The 18,213-nt window shown below is 48.3% G+C and overlaps 10 protein-coding genes across 11 annotated transcripts; 6 read left to right on the top strand and 4 right to left on the bottom strand.

Annotated features, from left to right (window-relative positions):
• The first annotated feature begins 12 nt into the window (after positions 1-12).
• SPPG_04760 (uncharacterized protein) lies at positions 13-1,578 on the top strand. The gene is made up of 7 exons (XM_016752993.1): positions 13-37; positions 107-262; positions 330-560; positions 625-717; positions 774-958; positions 1,023-1,222; positions 1,283-1,578. The coding sequence occupies exons 1-7, from the start codon at positions 26-28 to the stop codon at positions 1,513-1,515; spliced, it is 1,110 nt and encodes a 369-aa protein (XP_016608480.1). The 5' UTR covers positions 13-25; the 3' UTR covers positions 1,516-1,578.
• Positions 1,579-2,042: 464 nt separating this feature from the next.
• SPPG_04759 (electron carrier DRE2) lies at positions 2,043-3,536 on the top strand. Its single transcript, XM_016752992.1, has 4 exons — positions 2,043-2,246; positions 2,322-2,930; positions 2,989-3,158; positions 3,231-3,536. The coding sequence occupies exons 1-4, from the start codon at positions 2,090-2,092 to the stop codon at positions 3,348-3,350; spliced, it is 1,056 nt and encodes a 351-aa protein (XP_016608479.1). The 5' UTR covers positions 2,043-2,089; the 3' UTR covers positions 3,351-3,536.
• Positions 3,339-4,746, bottom strand: SPPG_04758 (uncharacterized protein). Its single transcript, XM_016752991.1, has 6 exons — positions 4,667-4,746; positions 4,333-4,583; positions 4,137-4,263; positions 3,958-4,061; positions 3,686-3,899; positions 3,339-3,614 (listed from the first exon to the last, which is right to left on the bottom strand). Exons 1-6 carry the CDS (start codon positions 4,677-4,679, stop codon positions 3,583-3,585), a joined length of 741 nt encoding a protein of 246 aa, XP_016608478.1. The 5' UTR covers positions 4,680-4,746; the 3' UTR covers positions 3,339-3,582.
• Positions 4,747-4,775: 29 nt separating this feature from the next.
• SPPG_04757 (uncharacterized protein) lies at positions 4,776-6,181 on the top strand. Its single transcript, XM_016752990.1, has 4 exons — positions 4,776-4,888; positions 5,524-5,605; positions 5,678-5,830; positions 5,908-6,181. The coding sequence occupies exons 1-4, from the start codon at positions 4,842-4,844 to the stop codon at positions 6,085-6,087; spliced, it is 462 nt and encodes a 153-aa protein (XP_016608477.1). The 5' UTR covers positions 4,776-4,841; the 3' UTR covers positions 6,088-6,181.
• On the bottom strand, positions 5,750-7,805 carry SPPG_04756 (acetyl-CoA C-acetyltransferase). Its single transcript, XM_016752989.1, has 2 exons — positions 7,512-7,805; positions 5,750-7,443 (listed from the first exon to the last, which is right to left on the bottom strand). Exons 1-2 carry the CDS (start codon positions 7,525-7,527, stop codon positions 6,251-6,253), a joined length of 1,209 nt encoding a protein of 402 aa, XP_016608476.1. The 5' UTR covers positions 7,528-7,805; the 3' UTR covers positions 5,750-6,250.
• On the top strand, positions 7,777-8,837 carry SPPG_04755 (uncharacterized protein). Its single transcript, XM_016752988.1, has 3 exons — positions 7,777-8,256; positions 8,328-8,449; positions 8,507-8,837. The coding sequence occupies exons 1-3, from the start codon at positions 8,022-8,024 to the stop codon at positions 8,636-8,638; spliced, it is 489 nt and encodes a 162-aa protein (XP_016608475.1). The 5' UTR covers positions 7,777-8,021; the 3' UTR covers positions 8,639-8,837.
• Positions 8,838-8,875: 38 nt separating this feature from the next.
• SPPG_04754 (U4/U6-U5 snRNP complex subunit SNU23) lies at positions 8,876-9,962 on the top strand. The gene is made up of 5 exons (XM_016752987.1): positions 8,876-9,032; positions 9,100-9,315; positions 9,377-9,481; positions 9,544-9,703; positions 9,768-9,962. Exons 1-5 carry the CDS (start codon positions 8,888-8,890, stop codon positions 9,790-9,792), a joined length of 651 nt encoding a protein of 216 aa, XP_016608474.1. The 5' UTR covers positions 8,876-8,887; the 3' UTR covers positions 9,793-9,962.
• On the bottom strand, positions 9,833-11,584 carry SPPG_04753 (uncharacterized protein). Its single transcript, XM_016752986.1, has 7 exons — positions 11,277-11,584; positions 11,043-11,217; positions 10,919-10,977; positions 10,806-10,865; positions 10,511-10,740; positions 10,361-10,452; positions 9,833-10,304 (listed from the first exon to the last, which is right to left on the bottom strand). Exons 1-7 carry the CDS (start codon positions 11,502-11,504, stop codon positions 9,946-9,948), a joined length of 1,203 nt encoding a protein of 400 aa, XP_016608473.1. The 5' UTR covers positions 11,505-11,584; the 3' UTR covers positions 9,833-9,945.
• Positions 11,585-11,683: 99 nt separating this feature from the next.
• On the top strand, positions 11,684-14,897 carry SPPG_04752 (exoribonuclease II). Its single transcript, XM_016752985.1, has one exon. The coding sequence runs from the start codon at positions 11,726-11,728 to the stop codon at positions 14,810-14,812; it is 3,087 nt and encodes a 1,028-aa protein (XP_016608472.1). The 5' UTR covers positions 11,684-11,725; the 3' UTR covers positions 14,813-14,897.
• Positions 14,898-15,530: 633 nt separating this feature from the next.
• SPPG_04751 lies at positions 15,531-17,917 on the bottom strand. 2 transcript variants are annotated; one of them, XM_016752983.1, is made up of 5 exons: positions 17,742-17,917; positions 16,784-17,658; positions 16,663-16,701; positions 16,485-16,599; positions 15,531-16,415 (listed from the first exon to the last, which is right to left on the bottom strand). In XM_016752983.1, the coding sequence occupies exons 2-5, from the start codon at positions 17,382-17,384 to the stop codon at positions 15,626-15,628; spliced, it is 1,545 nt and encodes a 514-aa protein (XP_016608470.1). In that variant the 5' UTR covers positions 17,385-17,658; positions 17,742-17,917; the 3' UTR covers positions 15,531-15,625. The 2 variants fall into 2 exon arrangements, with proteins under 2 accessions (XP_016608470.1, XP_016608471.1); XM_016752984.1 differs by having other exon boundaries at positions 16,784-17,917.
• Positions 17,918-18,213: the final 296 nt, after the last annotated feature.

The raw sequence follows: 18,213 nt of genomic DNA, 5'->3' as shown, positions 1-18,213 counted from the left end.
CAGTTGTTTTGAGATCAAAACAACCATGGGGCGAAGGGTAAGTCTCCACCTGGCCATGAATGGGAGCTAATCGAACTCACTCAAGTGTCCCCACTCTGTCTATTAGAGAAAGAGAAGAACTCACGTAAAAACGGATGAAGCCGCCGCCGCAAAGGTCCCAAAATCTTTTGTGATCAAATCAGGTGTGGTCGGACGTAGTCTGTCACTTCTGGTGAAGGATGTTCGCAAGACTATGGAGCCGAATACGGCTCTAAGACTACGGGTAGCGGCCAGTGATGAATTTGCTATTGCGTTGACCCCCCAAGACTGATAAATTGTGTGGCAACTAGGAACGAAAAGGCAATAAACTGAAGGACTTTCTCCACGTCGCCGGACAGCTATCTGTCACCCATCTACTAATTTTCTCAAAGACATCTGCCGGAATCAATCTGCGAATTGGACGTATCCCACGTGGGCCGACCCTCACTTTTAGAGTGAACTCTTATGCCTTGACTCCCGATGTATTAGCGCTGCAAAGTCGGCCAAAGTCGCCTGGTACCGAATTCAACTCGGCCCCATTGGTTGGTAATTTTACTACAAAAAGAACTTCCGCACGTCGGTTCAGATAACTAAGTAATCGTCTAGGTGGTTCTGAACAACTTTGGAGGAGATGCGAAGCACGTCAAGTTGATGGCGACAATGTTCCAGAATTTATTTCCTCCAATTCAAGTCCAAACGGTAAATGAATTTCTCAACGCTTTCCAAGTTTCCCCTTCACTGAGGTTTTCTCGTAGATGAAACTAGCGGATGCCAGGCGAGTGATTCTATTCAATCTGAACAGCGAAACGGGGGAGATAGAGTTCCGCCACTATTGTATCAGAGTGAAAGTGACTGGTGTTAGCAAAAGTGTCAAGACTATCATCCAGACCGATGTACCCGACCTGAGGCGCTACGATGACATTAGTGACTACATTTTGAGGTATAAATCAGATGATTCGGGAAGCTTGGTTGATGCCGGACTCATCACCCGGCGACCGTATTAGGGGTGCCTTCGCATCTGAGAGCGATGTTGAAGACAATGGCGAAGCAACTGTCACATTGCCACAGAAGTATATTGGGAAAGGCAATCGTCAAGCCGAGCAGCGTGCCATCCGTCTCGTGGAGATGGGACCCCGAATGCAAATGTCCCTACTGAAGATACAGGCTGGAATGTGCGACGGAGAAGTACTCTACCATTCGCTTGGTATGTTAGTTGCTCTCAACCGAAATAGTTGGACACATTTCTCACATTCCTCATCTATAGTGCAAAAGACGCCTGCGGAGATTAAGGAGCAAGACCAACGGCGGAAAAAGTCAGAGGCGGAGAGAGCGCGGAGAAGGGCAGAGCAGGAGAAAAATGTGGCGAAAAAGCAGGCAGCGAAAGGCGCCGCTGAAGGGGAGGATGTAGATGAGAAGAGCGATTCTGATGACTATTCATTGGAGGACGAGGAGCTGGAGGAGGAAGAAGAAGATGACATGCACGAGGACCAGTCTTAATCAACCTGTATATAATTGCACGCTTTTTAAATGATCGAATTGTTACGGCTCTACCAAACAAATCACGGGAAGTCCGTTCATAAAAACTCGTTGGGCTATCACAAAATGAAACCTGTCTCTATGGTCAGCGATAACCTTTCAACTTTAGCAGTTTATCAATGAGTTCGCCTTCATAAGAGTTGGTTAACCTGACTGAGAATAAACGTCAATTTCCTGATCTTCAACTTGCTGCCGCACGACAAATCGGCGGTCAACTGCATCTATGGTCTGTCACAGTAATCGGAAGATATTGTTTTGATGGAAAAAGCAATGTTACAATTTTATACCCAGCAAGGTATGCAAAGCCTTCCTTCCATGACTTTTAGCGTAAAACCATTGCAGTTTTATGTCTTAACTATAATTACAAAATATAGTCCGAAAACATAAGGGATATCTGATAAAACACAATAATCCATTCGAATCAATCTAACCTAACCAATCTATCCAATTCTCCAAACTGTATTTCCAATCCTTGTTTATTCTTTTTGAACTTTCAGTTGCTTTTGCCTCGTTAACATTTTCAAGCATCAGTATCATGGTTGTCGGTGTTCTTTCAGCAGGGCAAAAGGTCCTACTTGTGGGCAATCCCTTGGCCCAAGCAGAAGATTTGCAAAAGGCACAGCAGGAGTTGAATAGTCATGTAACGTCCTCTGGTGCTGTCGTTTTTGAGCAGTTGGATAGAATCCCGCACAGTAAGTTCCGCAAACGATATGTGATATATTGCTATGTTTGCATGATTGCGTTGACTGACTTCCATGCGACGACAGTTCCCTTGGCAAATTCTGTGTACAATGCAGTGATATCGGGAGATATCCCTCCCAGTGCTTTCCCTCATTCCGATTCCGTCCTTGCCAAACTGTTGAAATCCCTGTTACCGAACGGCTCCCTTCACATTCGCGAACCCGTATTAGTAGACTATGCAGCTGCTGCCACGGCGACAGCTACAGATGCTCTCCGGCTCCCGACTCGGACCACCAACGCCCTTCTGTCGGCACTGAAGCTGGCAGGATTCGTAGATGTAAAGGTTGTGTCTAGCGTTTCACTGGATGATGAAACTGTGGCCAGATATGTGTTGCAATGTTGGGGTGTGCAACCGAACGAGGTGCAAGGAGTTGCAGATTATCTGAAAGGAAAGGTGCTTATGGTTGAAGTGACAGCCCGCAAGCCAGCCTACGAGATTGGAGCCGCGGCTGCATTGCCATTTGCGAGAAAAAAAATTGTATCGGTTGACAATGGCCAGAAGGCCGCACCCAAAGCACCTGCCAAAGAGTCCGTATGGAAGGTTTCAGCAAACGATGATGATGACGAAGATGAAGAGTTGGAAGATGAAGATGCGTTGCTTGATGATGAAGATTTGAAAGCTCCAACCTTGATTGGTGCGTATGCTTCATGGTGTGCTGGGTAAGCGGACTCCTAATATCTTTGCTATTACAGTTCCGGACGATTGCGAACCTGTTGGAGGGAAGAGAAAGGCATGCAAAAATTGCACTTGTGGCCGAGCGGAAATGGAAGAAGAGCTGGCTGCTGATGAGGATCAAGCCAAGGTGGTGGTGGTAACACCAAAGAAGAAGATTGCAACTGCTCCGGCATCCTCTTGTGGAAACGTACGTTGCTGTATGATCAGTTTTCTTTTCGCGATGCTCTTGACGACTGATGTACTCCTTTTTTTTCCATAGTGCTACTTGGGCGATGCGTTCCGATGCAGCAGCTGTCCATACCTTGGGATGCCTGCTTTCAAGCCAGGCGAAAAGGTGGTCCTGGCTGGAAACATGTTGAAGGATGATGTTGAATTGTAGGGAGCTGAAGGGAACTTATGTTATATATTTTCATATTTGTATCATCCAGATTTGTAGTCTAATCAATTATGCAGGGTTGTCATGACAGAAAAGCTGACAGCCGTATGATTGTATGCACGCCAGTAAACAGTATCCAACAGATAGCTAGCAATAGGTGTCTTGCTTGTGTGCTATCGACAACCTGCTCGAACGTACGTCTGCAGGTCCCAGAATTCAACGTGACTTGTGCCAACTACATGAAATCCTCAAACTCGTCGTACACATCTAGAACCCACGCAAAAAGATCAATTCAGGAGATGCATTCAGCTGTAGATTTCGCAAAAACGCCATCGTACCGTCATAATTTGTCGTATCCATGTCCCCAGATGGTGTAGTCTTCAGGGTGGCCTTTTTGCCCTTCTTTTTCTTTCCAACTTCCTTCTGTGCTTTCTGCTTTTCATTGATCATCGCGGTGATAGATGAAGAAATTCGTCGAGTATCATCGACATTGAGGGGGACTAGAAGATCGCGGATGAGAGTCTCGACAAAGTAGGAGTAATGTGGCTTTTTCTGTAAGGCCATGAGTGAGACATGTCGAGTAAAACCAAGGTAGCACAATGTGACATACATCGAAGGCAGAGAATTTCTCCATGCAAGCCTTCACGTAATCGTCGAATTCGGCGCGGGAATTTGGGTTCATGGTCTCGATCTTAGATGTGCTGGTGTCGCTCGCTACAGAATCTCGGCAGGTCAACCATAGAGTAATATTGATGCGCACGAACTAGCTTTTAAGGTGTCAGAACGTACTTGGTGCTGCTATGCCTCCAAACAAATCTTTTGCATTTTCCAAGTCAGAATCGAGCACAGCCCTTTGCAGCCGCGCCTTTCGTTCCTCTGGCGTTTCCTCGTTGTCCTGTTCTGCATTGTTTTCCGCCTGATTTCCAGATACGCGTTAATGCCATCTTCCATCTGGGAACTATAAATACCATACTACAGATCATACCCGCTTGGCAGCAAGCTCGGCCTTCTTCCGCTCCTCCTCCGCCTTTTTCTCCGCGAGCTTTTGGGTTAGGCTCTTCTTCTTTTTCACTGGAGCAGCCACAACAGGTTTGCTCTCTTCTTTCTTCGGCTCATCCTCATCTGAATCCTCCCATGATGCCTTCACCTCGTCCTCTTCTTCAACGTCTTCGTCATCCCAAGCACCCTTGTTCAGTACCGGGATGCTAGGGATCGCAAATTCTTGATCTTCCGCCTCTGCGAGAAAGATGGTAAGAGATCACTTTTTAGCACATATCTACAATCTGACTCAAAACAGTTCACAAGAAGTACGACGGTACCCCAATCGGACATGTTCACCACAACGTTTGACGAGGTCTTAGAGACGGCACTAGGGATCTTTTGGTCCTGGATATTTGCTGCAACTTGTCGAAAGGCTCTTGGAATTATTGCCGGGGCAACAAGAATTATTTGAAATCACGTGCAGCGTTGACCAAACCTGTTCAAGTTGCGGTTATGCCCTTGGATCTCCGTCATCCCGCGACACATACCGACTTTCTCAGGTGAGTTGAGACATCACATAGGCCACGATGGTCACAGTCCAGTATGATGTTTGTGTAAAAGGTCATATCCTTCTATCCCACCTTCGTTTGTGCCTTGTCCTCGCGGTGGAACTGTTCGAATTCTTTGTCGCTAGACTAGAATTGCCTAGTGATTGTAAGGCCGGACAAAGAAAAACTGGGCGAGCTCACTCCCTGTTACAGTCCTTTGGGAGCAGTGGCAGGAGGATGTGGGCTTGGTGCTTCTCATAGATCCGCATCCGCAGAGTGATTGGAATGGCGGGTAAAGGCGAAGCACGACATTACCGGAGCCTTCTATTCCAATCTGGAATGGGGGCTAACCCTGCAAGCTTTTGCCATGAGCCGAACCTATCTTAATGTTAGAAGGTCTTTATCGGCGGATTGCAGGAGCCAGATATGGAGCTGAGTTTGTCTGCCTTTTGCGAGCGTTCACTTTTACTCGCAGAAGGCGAGGAGTTTGGCAAAAAGGTTGGCCAGAGGACAAGGGCAATGAAGGAATCATGGTGCGGGGGGAAATGCCGAAGAATATTTTTATTCCCCTGACTGGATCTGTTTCTGATGAGAATTCAAAGTAGTATGTAGGCTTTTACTAACTACCGTCCGATGCTATCCTGCAGACCTCTTTGCCACATGTCTGCAGTAACACGATCCGATATCCTCTCCACCTACCGTGGAATTCTTCGGGAGGTCTCAAAGCAGGTTTGTATTTCTCTCGTCATTTCTTAAAGCATCAAGGAATCTTGTGTCGTGTCACTGATAGTCGTCGGCTAGTACACTCTGCGCAATAAGAACCGAGTATGGCATAACGAAGTCGTGGCACGATTTCGAGCTGGCGCCGCCTTGTCGGACCCAGTTACAATAGAAGAATCGGTGAAGGATGCTAGGAATATTCTCACTTTCATGCGAAGCAATCGGGAACATAGGGTTCGTTGCCTGGATTTTTTCAACAGACATCTCATTGTTATTATAATTGACACACTTTATAATTTGTGCTCTTACAGGACCTCGTTGAAAGGTATTGGCCTGCTGCCGGCCTCAGCAATGAGGAGAAGTTGACGCGGACCGCCAACACTGTTGGCCTGTCGCTACCAAAGATGTTCGGGGCCGAGGAGATAGAAGAAGGTCCAGTGGCTGCAGGATTGGAGGAAGCCTTTAAGATCGTCCAAAACGCTCGTTCGTGAGCGCTACCTCCATGGGATCGTGGTATCTTCTCGCATTGTTATGTCGCATTTTGTATTTATTGAATAGATTTTCGGCTTTTTTTTGTTTACTGTTGCTGAACTTCATAAAGTTGGGCAAAACATGACAATAGTCTATATGTTAACATTAATTCACTGAAAAACTTTACAAACGAGCCTTGCATAGCTCGACCACCATGGCGCTGGCGCCCCCGCCCCCATTGCAGATGCCCGCGCATCCAATGGTTCCACCCTTCTGTTGGAGGACGTTACACAACGTTGCCACGATTCTGGCCCCGGAACATCCCAATGGGTGTCCCAGTGCTACTGCACCGCCGAATACATTTACTTTGTTGCCATCCAATCCAAGTATCTTCTGGTTTGCCACACTAACAACTGAGAAAGCTTCATTGATTTCAAAAAAGTCTACATCGTTCACGGATGCTACGCCGGCGTGTTTAAGCGCCTTGGGAATCGCCAGGGATGGAGCAATGGTGAATCGCTCAGGTTCACGAGCTGCATCGCCCCAGCCTCGAATACGAGCAAGAGGTGTGATGTTGAGTTCGGCAAGTTTGTCACCACTGACAAGGATAATGCAGGCAGCTCCATCGCTGAGGGTAGAGGAGTTTGGGGCAGTCACCGTACCGTCAACAGGTTGAAAGGCTGGCTTCACCGCACGGAGTTTCTCGGCATTTAGGTTTGATGCTTCATCATCTGCAGTGATCACCTTTCCTGGTTTTCCTCGTTGACCAGGTACTTCAATGGGTACAATCTCATCATTGAACAGGCCATCCTTTGTTGCAGCCTGGGCTCTCTGATATGATCCAATGGCATAGTCGTCCTGCTCTATTCTCCCAATCTGGTGCTCCTTAGCGCAAAGCTCTGCCGCAACACCCATTGCGTACCCGTGGTACACATCAGTCAACCCGTCCTTCATCACACCGTCGACTACCTCTTGATGACCGTATTTCGAGCCCCACCGCTGTTTTGGCAAATAATATGGCGTATTCGACATGCTCTCCATACCCCCGGCGACAACCACATCAGCGTTTCCCAATAAAATCGTTTGGGCGGCGAAGATAATAGACTTCATGCCCGAAGCGCACACTTTGTTTACGGTGGTGCAGGGAACCTTATGCGGGATGCCGGCGCCAATGGCTGCCTGACGAGCGGGGTTTTGTCCAAGGTTGGCAGACAAGACATTGCCAAAGTACACCTCGTCAACTGCGTCGGCTGGTATGTTAGCTTTGGCCAAGGCACCTTTGATGACAAAAGAACCCAGTTCAGTGGCGGAAAAGGAGGCAAGGGAGCCTCCAAATCCTCCAATGGGTGTTCGCACGGCCGCAGCAATGTACACTTCTACAATGTGTTCAAATAACGTTTAGTTTCGCTGACTTGACACAATATGATGTTATAAACTGACATACCGCGATTTTGAACCATATTGAATTCTGTATTTGTTAAGAGCAGCGTAAAAGAACGAGGTACCGCAGCGACTTCCTTTATATGAATTTTCGACAGTGAACCGCAAGACAAGCAGGAGTGAGATCGTCCGACGAACGTGGCAGCTTAATGGTGGCCTGACGTGCCTTGTTTACCAGTTCACCAAGCGGCGCAGTCATGCAACATACATCTGATCAGATAGTCGTTCGGATGTCGTTCGGCTGGCCCATGTAAAAGATATCCCAAAAGCTGAATGAGACGAATATGGAGAACTGAGCCGCATGCATCTTGCATGCAGCAGGTCGGAGGCCGTTGTGCATCGTCCTGATGGCATGTTTTTTGGATGACTTGACTTGCCGATTGCTTATTCAATCGAGTCAGTGGCTCAGCTTTACTCAACTGTGCCACTTCTGGTACTCACCTTAGCAACGCGCAAGATTCCTCACTAGAGCAAAACGAGGTGTCCATTGCAAAACGCACAGCTGCAATCTGCAATGTCTCTCCTTCAGCGAACACTCCAGGCGTCGGCTCGGATACCATACCAACCCTCTCTACGTCTTCCCCGTCTCCAAAATCTCTCGCCAAGCCCATGTCCTGCCCTTACCAACTCTCGTCGTTATCGTGGAGAGATTCTCGGATCACGACCAACGCCCATTAAACCAAAGACTATCTTGGTTGGGGACCCTACGGCAACTGTAAAGCCAGATGGGACAGCCATTCAAACAAAAGGTGCGGCTTGATAAAAAGAGATTAGCATCAGGGCAATGATCTTACTGACAATAATGACGTTATCATTTTAGAATCTCTTCCGTATCTGGTAAAGAGAACATCAAAATCGGGATGGCTGCCAGTCTACAGAGAATTTAAACATGGCAAGACACAGACTTTGACTATCATTCGAAGGGTGGATGGGAACGTCAAAGTACGTACATTGTATGTTGTTGGATGGTACCCATCCCTGACTCATCCTATTTTGTAGCAACTGGCCGATGACCTTCGCCAATTCGTACCATTTGATCGGATAGAGATAAAGGAATTACAACGGCATGTTGTATTGAAAGGGGATTATTTGTTTGCAGTGCGTGATTGGCTTACGGCGAGGGGATTCTGAAGGGGGGACGATAGGTCACATAGAGGGTTTATGGTGTATGGAACGGAGTCTACACTATGCTGCTTAGAGTCTTCGATGTGGATATCGGATAGGATAATTTATAGCTTTGCTGCTGCATGTGTACTGTACATTATTTGGGAGGCCGAGAATACCAGTTTGCTCGGCACAACACCATCCACACGTGACCTTGGTCAACCCAAGCTCTGGAAGCGTTTGATCTCTAGCATTCCACAGCAATTGCAATCCATCATGTCAGAAAAGAAAGGAGGCTATTACGACAGTAGTGCAGGGGACACGAACTTCCGCCGAAAATGGGACCGTGCGGAATACGAGCAGCGGGCAAAAGATAGAGAACGTGGGATTCTGGACAAGGACGATCAGCGGAAGCGCAAAGGTATTTTGCCTGCGTTCTAATGGTCTTCCTTCGAACTTCGAAAGTTCAAGTATACGTACATCGACAGGTGGGAAGCCAAAGGAGTCTGACGAGCCGCCTTCGTCAGAGCGAGAACTTTTGAAAGCCCGCGAGGAGGCCATAGATCTGACGTCCAACTTGAACAAAACGGTTGTTGTGCAGGCATCGAACATCGCCTCAAGACAACCCGGTTATTACTGCGAAGTATGCGACTGTGTAGTCAAAGACAGTGTGAACTATCTGGATCATATCAATGGGAGAAGCCGTGAGTTCTTTGTTGGACCAGCGACGCATATTGTCCAAGTTATGACAGTGGTGTACCGTAGATCAGCGAAATATGGGGATGTCGATGCGAGTGGAACGTAGCACCGTCGATCAAGTGCGCGCCCGATTAGAAGCACTCAAACGCAAAGTAAATGAACCCGAGCTTGGTAAATAAAGTTAAAGAGCGCATTTGCGGATTATCGGACGAGTTCTAACTGGAAACGGTCAGACTTTGATGCAAGAATAGAGCGGGCTCAGAAGGAAGACGAAGAAGAAAAGCGAGCAAGAAAAAGGGAAAAGAAGGAAAGGAAAAAGAAACGAAAGGAAGAAGCGCCGCCAGAGGTGGCCGCAACGGACGATATAGATATTGCGAGCATGATGGGATTTGGGTAGGTTGCAACTGCATCCGGTATCATCTAAAAGTCTTTTTAACGATAATTTATGCTTCTGCAGTGGATTCGGCACATCAAAAAAGTAAAAGTTTGAAGAAGGATATGCAATGGAGACGAGAGCCGTTCGCGGTGTACATTGAAATTTAGGATGTTTACAATACATAGGCTCACGAGGCTGGCGCAATTTGCTACTTCAATGCTTCATATTAGATACAAAATTTAATACAAGGCGTGTCTCTCTACGCTGTCTTTCCATCAGTTGGCGCTCCAGTTTTTTGTAAGACTCGCTCGGCTGACGGAACATGCTGAGATATCGATGGCATGGCTGGTGCGCTGCGCGGTCCTGGTCGCCCGTCCCTGACTGCGTTGTACACTGTCATCATCTGAGTCACCATTCCTGAGATATCATTTACGTTGCTGGGTACAACAACTGTTGTTCCCTCCTTTGCGAGAGCACCGAAGGCCTCGATGTACTTCTCAGCGACAGATAGGGACACTGCGTCTTGTCCCGTGTTTCCGTGCGATTGAATGGCTTGTGCAATGCGTTCAATGGACTGGCTATTGGCTTGAGCACGCAGCAGAATAGCCTCAGCCTCACCTAACGGGGAAGCGTTATTTCACATGCTACATATGCGCTGTCAGTATTCGACCTACCCTGTGCATGGTTGATTTGTCGGGCTTTGACTGCCTCGGATTCGAGGATTGCAGATTGCTTTCGTCCTTCGGCGACGTTAATCGATGCTTGTCTGGCCAAAGCAGAAGTTTGGTACAGCAAGGACATGTTTAACCAGATTTCCTTCATACCTTGCTCCCTCAGATTCCAAGATTTCAGCACGTTTCCGACGTTCTGCACTCACTTGCTGATGCATGGCAACGACGACGTTTTCTGGAGGATGTATATCGCGGATTTCGTAACGTAGACATTTGATACCCCAGTCAGCGGCGGCAGAGTTAATGGCATTCACAATGTTGAAGTTCAACTGTGTACGTTCGGCCAATGTGCGATCCAGTGTCATTTGTCCAATTTCGGCACGCTAGACAACATCATTCAGTGCCTGAACTCTCGAGAATTGCGCATAGCAGACTTCAAATCTCATACCATTGTCGTTTGTGCGAGCTGTGCAACAGCAAATTCTGCATCTTCAACACCGTATGACGCCTGGACGTCCCAGTTAGTACTTCAGTAAATAGTCTCAATCATGCGTATCCCACCTTATACGGATCCACTACTCTGTAATACAAAACACCATCCAGCTCAAGGGTCACATTGTCTACAATAGTTAATGAGATCAGAATCTTGGACTGTCCACTTTCGTCCCACAAGACTTTGCAGTACCGTGCGTAATCGCGCTCTGGGATGGGATCTCCACTGCCACCTCCTTAAGGCTTTTCACATATCTGATACGGTCTAGAACCGGGACCAATATCGCCAATCCTGGCTCAAGAATCCGATGAAATTTGCCCATTCTCTCTACTATCCAGGCTTCCTGTTGCGGCACAAACTTGACCACCTATACATGAACGCGGGTTAAAATCGTGCACAAGATGAGTCGCTCCATCATAACCGTACCGTATTGGCTGGTAGATTTCGGGAACGCTTGGTGGAAGAGAAGCCACCACCACCACTTCCTGCCCCACCCCAATAGTTGGACGCTGAGCCGAACGACCCTCCCGGTCCATACTGATACGTGCGTCGCTGCAGTGTCGTGCTTGAAGATACGCAAATCGCTTCCAATCGTTTGGGTACGACACGCACACAGCGGCTGAGGGGATATGACATATTTCTAGGAGCCAGCATGATTGAAAGCAGGAATGCGGAAAACGTTGTGATTGGGGGAAGCGCTTTTAAAGCAAGGTTGTGACGAGGTGAGTTCAGTTCTGATGACTCAACCGATCGGCAGTTGGGGCTGTTGCCGTGACAACGTTTGTCGAATGGACGCTTACCACCTGGCAAGACTGGTCACCATTCTGACTCTTGTCGTTACTCGTGTTTGGTAAGGCAATTTTTGGGCTGCTGCAATGATACGATGTTGCCGTACCCGACGGGCAACATGGTTGCTGTCGGGGATACCGGGGTTGCCGGTGGGCGCTGTTAGGTCCCGCCTTCCTTGCACCGGTCGACCAAAGGTGCAGTCCCCGACACAACGTTCTTTACAAGTTACAGCCTTTCCGCTCAAGGAGGTCGATCTGGAGGATATAAGTACTGGGGATCGCACTGCAAGTCTACGCGCTGTTGAGGAAGCCGACGACTTGGAGGACCGAATTGTTGTACCAGATCTTGCTCCTGGAGACTTCGTGGAAATTCGCCGTGGTGACAAGACATACGTCGGTTGTCTTGCAAAAACTCCAGAATACGACACCTTTGGTGCAGAATATCGAACTATCCTTTATAACGGCCATTTCCTTCTGCACAGGGCAGGCGATGTTACGTTCCAGGCGCCAGAATGGGCCTACAGCAGTGTGGTACAGAAACCCATCTCTAATAGCTTTGCAACTGCCGGCCTATCTCCAGAATCTGCCGCGCTACTTACTGCCGCCGGTATACCCACTACTGCTATTGCCCACATTGAGAATTTCCGGGAGGCAGCTGAGACATATGCTTATACAATGCGCCAGCGGTTTGCCTCGGCGTACAGAATATTTGGAGAGCAAAAGAAGGCACGTTCTGTCACAGTAGATTCTGTTGCTAGATGGGTGTTCTACGGGGACGGTGATGGAGACCCGACACCCGCAGAACTGTACGCCACGTATAATTTTCTGCTCAGAAACGTGCGGTTGTATAAGCCAGTCAAACCCCGGCACATGCGAACAAATCGCGAGTTCATACTCCGATCAGCCGCGGAGAGTGAGCGAATTCGATGGATGTGGGACCAAGTACGAGCAGCCGGTGCAGCTGGCGAACAGAAGAAAACTAACGAGCTGCGGGAGTTTTTGAGAAAGGCTCGCCGTCTTGTCGAATGGCATCGTGACTCGAAACATGACTTAGAGACTGCAAGCAAGAAACGACCGGCTGTGAAATTCACAGATACGGATCATAGTTTCATTGCAGCTCTGAAGGATGCTGCTCTTGAACCAGATGTTTTCCCGAGTCCTTATCGGCAGGTGGCATTAGGTGGCATCCTGAAGGCATTATATCCTCTGTACGGCAACAAGCCAGGATCACGCGAGGCGATGCAAATGCTCAAGGAGATAGGCATATGGACTCCTTGGGAGAATACATCATTGTACCAAACGAGCGAGAAGGGGAAGATGGTGACGTTGGAGGGCCATGGGCTGAGCACTTATGCAGAAGACGTTGCTCAACAGGCTCAGCTCCTTGGCAAGCAGATGCTTGTAAGAGAGTTCCAATTTGATGACGAGGGCAAGTTGAGAGTGGAGCAGTCTAACGGGAAAGCGTCGACAAATGAAGGCCTAAATCAAAAAGTCCTAGATCTTGTCAAATCTATGATTATCGCCCCGACGGATCCGACTGAGATATCTTTTTACGCGACTGATCCCTGTGCACAGATTCGTCGCGATTTTGGTAACCTTCCGGTGTATGTAATTGACGACCCTACCGCACATGAGTTGGACGATGGGATGTCAGTAGAAGAGACCCCCGACGGCTTGTGGGTACATGTCCATATTGCCGACCCGACTGCGTATATACCGCCCAGCCATCCTCTGTCACTCACTGCTCAGCTAAGGGGCAACAGCGTCTATTTACCTGAAAGGCATTATCCTATGATGCCGGACTTCCTGAGTAATGAAAGGTTCAACCTCGGTGTTTCACAGTGTGCGATGACCTTCAGTGCTCGTGTTGGCGAAAATGGGGAAATTCTTGATTGCGACGTGAAACCTAGTATCGTGCGCAATGTGAAGATTATTCATTACGATGATGTGGACGAAGTGCTAGATTGGAGCAATGTCTATGGAGTACAGCTCCATGACCATCAGCGAACACCGTGGGTACGACAAGTGCTCGCCAAACGAAATGTCAAACCTGGCGTGTCGGGGGATTCGGCAAAGGACGTGAGCCAGAATGGTGTGGAGGATTTGCGTAAGCTTCAGAAGACGATGGAGAGAGCCTTCCGCTCTCGCCTACAAAACGGTGGCTTTTTGTCCGATCAGCCAGAATTTCGAATAGGATTGGAGCCGTATCCTCAACCTTTCACGCCCCTCCTCCCAACAGAACCGTATTACCCTCCGAACGAAACATGGCCTACAATAAACTTGAGCGTCAATGGGGCAGGGCATTTGAGTCCGAGTCATCTCATGGTTGCTGAATGTATGATCCTGGCCGGTCGCATAGCGGCAAAATGGTGTACCGAGAATGGGGTGCCCGCAATGTATCGGGGGCAACCAAACCTGCTGGATCATGTGCGCTCGAAAAACCTGCCTTTCCACACGGCAGAGAAAGTCCTTTCCAATGTTTTAAAGGCACAGGATCCGACGTCGGGTGTCATTCCTTTCGGTGAATTTCGAAAGTTACTACCGTACATGCCGGGTGCGGTGATGGACGTGACACCTGTAGCCCATTACAGTATGGGTATCCCTGGAGTGGGAAGCTCAGCTGGATATGTCAAAGTCACCAGCCCGCTGAGAAGATTTAAAGATATGGTTGTGCACTGGAACATGAAGGCCCACATGTTGAAGGAAAAGATACCCTTCAACCTAGACGCAGTCGGTAGCATAGCGGATCGTATGCTCGACATTGAAAAACGAACAAAGGTTCTAACCGATCGAACGGACAGGTTTTGGGCGTGCGAATGGATCAGAAGACGAGAGGTGCTCGCTCGCCGAGGGGAGCGTGACAAAGCGCCAGGCTGGAAAATGCCGTATGTTGACTTTAGGGAACAAATTGATGACAGGCAGTATAATGCGCTTTCGAAATCAGAGGGTGAAGTGTACAATGCCTTAGTGACAGGGATTGACACCAGAAGCGGAGCAATGTGGGTGATCTTGACGGATTTGGGTGGGGTTGCAGCGAATGTTGCTATCGGCAGAGGTGTGGGGTTGACTCCTGGGTCCGGGGGCCCAGATCTTGTCGGCAAGGAGGTGAAGGTTAGGGTAGAAAGAGTAGATCCCCAGAGAGGTAATATCACTGTACGGGTAGTGGAAGGTTAGATCATCGCAAAGTCTTGTGTAGGGTTCATTTATTTATTTAGCGTAGTTTGCATGCATTTTTATCATTATTTTCACGTTCTCAGCATCTCCTTCCTGCGTTTTTGCCTCATACATGACTATTGCGAGGCAAACCTGTAGGAACTATTACCCTTTGGCTTCCAGCTGGGGAACCCGTTGGGAGCTCCATCCTCTACGTTCTTCCAAACTTGATTGCCCTCCTAATGACCTGGATTCAACCAGTTTCTCAAAGATGTAGCCTTTTGCTATGACTGTGAGAGCTCTCCTGCATTTTTCACAGGTCCCTTAAGTATGTCGATGGGTTTAGGTTGGGTGGTGAACCATGGGACTGGAAAGCTCCGATACCTCCGACGAATGGGAACACACGTGATTGAACTCCGTAACTATAGTAACAGCAAAAGTATTTCAACACTCCTGTGCTTTGCAGCGAATCACCCTCCTCACCATTTCAAAAGCGAATGGCCGTCTGGAAACGATATCTAATTTGCTCCTTTCCATCCGGCTTTTAGCTTTTGGTACATTCTGTAGGACGCTACCAAGCGCTAAGCAATGTTGCAAACAGCGTGTATGGCCTTTCCCCAGCCATTCTCTGGTTCATGCAGGTGTTCTACCTTATTGATCAGGTGCTCTGTTTGCTTCACAACTCTTGATGCTCGTAAGGGCCAAGATGCGTTGCAAAAGAAATGTGGTATCATAGTACGTCGTTACCCTCAAGTGACGCCTTTGTTTCGACGCCTCCTTTCACCACAACATACTGTCGAGCTGGTTACACCTGGCTTCGTACATATTTTCTCATCATTGGCGCTCAATCACCACGTTTATCTGGGTTCCATTTGCAGTGCTCCTGTCTATATCTAACACAATAGTTCTTGCGTCTCCATGCCAAAGAGCTACTCCCACTGGTGTGATTTCCACTCGGTACCCTTGAGGATACCATATCTCTGCCGAAATGCCAATCTCTGTCGGCTCTTTGACGGAGGCTTTGAACTCGAATGCGAGTTCAAATCTTCCAGTATCTCTTTCAAACTTCATTGTAATCACGTTGCCGCTTACTGCGGTAGGAAATGTTCTACTCCACAGCTCCTCAAATTGCCGCCGCCTATTACCCGTCTCATCGTCAAATAGTGATCCATCTGTACTGCCTTTACCTTGTGCGAAGGATTTATATGCCCACCCCATCCAATTTTGGTGATGTCGATCGGCGGCGGTAACAGTATCCCACATCTCCTGAAATCGCTTGTCGCTCCCGTTACCGTACCACATCTCCCATTCCGTCATGAAGAGGCCGCACCCACCAAGCTTTACAGCATCGGCTTTTCGACGTTTCATGTAGGTATCAATGTCTGTTCGTTGGGGAGGGCGATAGAAATGATAACTCAATACAGAACGATCCGCATACTCGATGCCTCCTGGCACACATGGCGCTTTCGTTGTTACATCCCACGTTGCACCTTCAAAATAAATGATGGCATTAGGGTCTGCTCGGCGGATCCCCTGTGCGACATGGGTGTGCATGGTATGGAGTGTAGTTCCGCTTGCATAACCAGGAAGGAGGAGCAACGGATTCTTCCAATGATTTCCGGGCCTTGCAGAGGTGATCGACTGAAGGCATGAGCGACGAATCCATCACAAGCAAGAAATGTCATCAATTTACCATGGCTCATTCATGATCTCGTAACCTAAAATGTTTGCCTCGGTTTTAAATTCTTCAACCACATGCTGCCAATAGCCAGCAAATGCGTCTAGGAGGCCGTCATGGTTGTTGTATACTAGAGCAGAGTTGGATCACTTCATTGGGCCGCTCCGTCAAGTAGCAACCGCCACAACCTTACATCGTCCAAATGCATCAGCAACAGCATAGGTGAAATACACTTTCCACCACAACCCACCAATGGGATACTACGTTAGTTTGACGAACATGAACTATCAAAGAGCCAGAGTAAGTGTACTCACGCAAGTACCAAGTTAGTCCTTTGCAGTCGTCCTCCAGTGGCATACCGTCCGCATCTCTTCGAGCAGGTATGAATCTATTCGGTACCGGAAATCGCAGCCATTTCTTCCATCCACTTAGCCAGTCCTCATTCACAAACCAATCTGGAACCCCATGGCCCCGAAATTGAGGAGCTAGTACATCCTGATGGAACTCCAATAGCACATATATTCCATAACGAGCACACGTTTGTACAATTTGGCGGATGGCAGCAATATAAGTTGACGAATATTCACCACGAGTAGGCTCAACACCCGCCCAGTGCACACCTAAACGGATACTATTTATATTGAGACTCGAAAGCAGACGAGCATCTTCCTCGGCGAACGACGTGACGGCGTCAAACCGGTCCAGAACTGGATGCCAAGGCGGCCTTTTGAACACGACGTTGACACCGCGAAAAAAACGGGTCCGACCATGCTCATCCAAAAGCTGGTGGGTGCGTGTATCCACTTTCTTCACTCTGGCAATCTTGGTGTGCATTCCTCTGGGCCAATTCCATGCAGAGAGGGCAGCAGACCTTTCGGGGAAAATCCGTAGTATCCGATTCAAACTGGTGAACATACGAGTATACTTACTTGGAAAATGCCGGTTGTTGCAGCGGCCTTGCGGGAAGCGTTCCGGGGCTGGATGACGGTGGTCTCATTAGGAGGTTGGTGGGAATGCGGGAGCAACCACGAGAATGGGAGAGTTGTGTCGTCGGCAAAGCAGCGAGGGCATGCCAGGAGGAGAGAAGGAGCGACTTTGTTGCGGACACGTTTTCGAGATCAACATACTCGTCATAATTTACACGCTGAGCGAGACTTTTTCTTTTCTCCTCCCACTTTAACTACTTCGTCTACAAAGCTTCCGGTAATTTATAGAAATTCACTACATCCCCTATATGGGTCTACGGTGACCTTCCGGCTCAGCCAAACTTACCAGATTCGGCTCTCCAAGCCCGCAACCCACAAGGCCCCCTCGGTTCAGTCTGAACCGCTTCTTCTACAAGGTTACCGAACCAACTCACGGCTACATTACTACATGTACGATGTACCAAATGATACATTTGACGCATTGTTTAGCAAAGTTACTTCTGACACCATGATGGTTGAGCATGCAATACCATCATATTGCATTTTCGAAATCGAGCAACCATTTTGTTATGTCAGCACAAGGTCCCGTGATAGCGTCATCCCCCAAGGGTAACAGCTGCGGAGCAGCGGAGTTTGGGCATTTGAACACGCTGGATAGGTTTGACCGTAACGATTTTTGAAAATTGGGTTCAAAGAGGACGTTGGCGCAACAGATAAAAGAACCTGTAGAAATGTACGCCAATCTGCTCGTTGTGGAAAACAACGCAGAGCATTGGATACAAAGTGGAACGAATTCTTCATGGACCCATCAATCGGAG

This window comes from Spizellomyces punctatus (assembly GCF_000182565.1).
Source record: "Spizellomyces punctatus DAOM BR117 chromosome Unknown supercont1.7, whole genome shotgun sequence".
NCBI lineage: Eukaryota > Fungi > Chytridiomycota > Chytridiomycetes > Spizellomycetales > Spizellomycetaceae > Spizellomyces > Spizellomyces punctatus.
The sequence above is the reverse complement of the archived record's forward strand: the minus strand, read 5'-3'. Positions and strand labels throughout refer to the sequence as shown.

Excerpts from the sequence above, each read along its gene's own strand:
- SPPG_04760 (XM_016752993.1), top strand. Across the intron at positions 561-624 it reads AATTCAACTCGGCCCCATTG|GTGGTTCTGAACAACTTTGG; the intron begins GTTGGTAATTTT and ends GTAATCGTCTAG. Across the intron at positions 959-1,022 it reads ATTAGTGACTACATTTTGAG|GGGTGCCTTCGCATCTGAGA; the intron begins GTATAAATCAGA and ends CGACCGTATTAG.
- SPPG_04759 (XM_016752992.1), top strand. The coding sequence starts at position 2,090 with ATGGTTGTCGGTGTTCTTTCAGCAGGGCAAAAGGTCCTACTTGTGGGC. Across the intron at positions 2,247-2,321 it reads GTTGGATAGAATCCCGCACA|TTCCCTTGGCAAATTCTGTG; the intron begins GTAAGTTCCGCA and ends ATGCGACGACAG. Across the intron at positions 2,931-2,988 it reads GAAAGCTCCAACCTTGATTG|TTCCGGACGATTGCGAACCT; the intron begins GTGCGTATGCTT and ends TTGCTATTACAG.
- SPPG_04758 (XM_016752991.1), bottom strand. Across the intron at positions 4,062-4,136 it reads TGGAGGCATAGCAGCACCAA|CGAGCGACACCAGCACATCT; the intron begins GTACGTTCTGAC and ends GAGATTCTGTAG. Across the intron at positions 3,615-3,685 it reads GGATACGACAAATTATGACG|ATGTGTACGACGAGTTTGAG; the intron begins GTACGATGGCGT and ends CGTGGGTTCTAG.
- SPPG_04757 (XM_016752990.1), top strand. The coding sequence starts at position 4,842 with ATGCCCTTGGATCTCCGTCATCCCGCGACACATACCGACTTTCTCAG. Across the intron at positions 5,606-5,677 it reads TTCGGGAGGTCTCAAAGCAG|TACACTCTGCGCAATAAGAA; the intron begins GTTTGTATTTCT and ends GTCGTCGGCTAG. Across the intron at positions 5,831-5,907 it reads GAAGCAATCGGGAACATAGG|GACCTCGTTGAAAGGTATTG; the intron begins GTTCGTTGCCTG and ends GTGCTCTTACAG.
- SPPG_04755 (XM_016752988.1), top strand. The coding sequence starts at position 8,022 with ATGTCTCTCCTTCAGCGAACACTCCAGGCGTCGGCTCGGATACCATAC. Across the intron at positions 8,257-8,327 it reads GACAGCCATTCAAACAAAAG|AATCTCTTCCGTATCTGGTA; the intron begins GTGCGGCTTGAT and ends TTATCATTTTAG. Across the intron at positions 8,450-8,506 it reads GGGTGGATGGGAACGTCAAA|CAACTGGCCGATGACCTTCG; the intron begins GTACGTACATTG and ends CCTATTTTGTAG.
- SPPG_04754 (XM_016752987.1), top strand. The coding sequence starts at position 8,888 with ATGTCAGAAAAGAAAGGAGGCTATTACGACAGTAGTGCAGGGGACACG. Across the intron at positions 9,033-9,099 it reads CGATCAGCGGAAGCGCAAAG|GTGGGAAGCCAAAGGAGTCT; the intron begins GTATTTTGCCTG and ends GTACATCGACAG. Across the intron at positions 9,704-9,767 it reads GCGAGCATGATGGGATTTGG|TGGATTCGGCACATCAAAAA; the intron begins GTAGGTTGCAAC and ends ATGCTTCTGCAG.
- SPPG_04753 (XM_016752986.1), bottom strand. The coding sequence starts at position 11,504 with ATGCTGGCTCCTAGAAATATGTCATATCCCCTCAGCCGCTGTGTGCGT. Across the intron at positions 11,218-11,276 it reads GAAATCTACCAGCCAATACG|GTGGTCAAGTTTGTGCCGCA; the intron begins GTACGGTTATGA and ends GTTCATGTATAG. Across the intron at positions 10,978-11,042 it reads CCAGAGCGCGATTACGCACG|ACAATGTGACCCTTGAGCTG; the intron begins GTACTGCAAAGT and ends TAACTATTGTAG.
- SPPG_04752 (XM_016752985.1), top strand. The coding sequence starts at position 11,726 with ATGATACGATGTTGCCGTACCCGACGGGCAACATGGTTGCTGTCGGGG.
- SPPG_04751 (XM_016752984.1), bottom strand. The coding sequence starts at position 17,384 with ATGTTCACCAGTTTGAATCGGATACTACGGATTTTCCCCGAAAGGTCT. Across the intron at positions 16,702-16,783 it reads AGGACTAACTTGGTACTTGC|TGTATTTCACCTATGCTGTT; the intron begins GTGAGTACACTT and ends TGTGGTGGAAAG. Across the intron at positions 16,600-16,662 it reads TGCTGATGCATTTGGACGAT|TATACAACAACCATGACGGC; the intron begins GTAAGGTTGTGG and ends ACTCTGCTCTAG.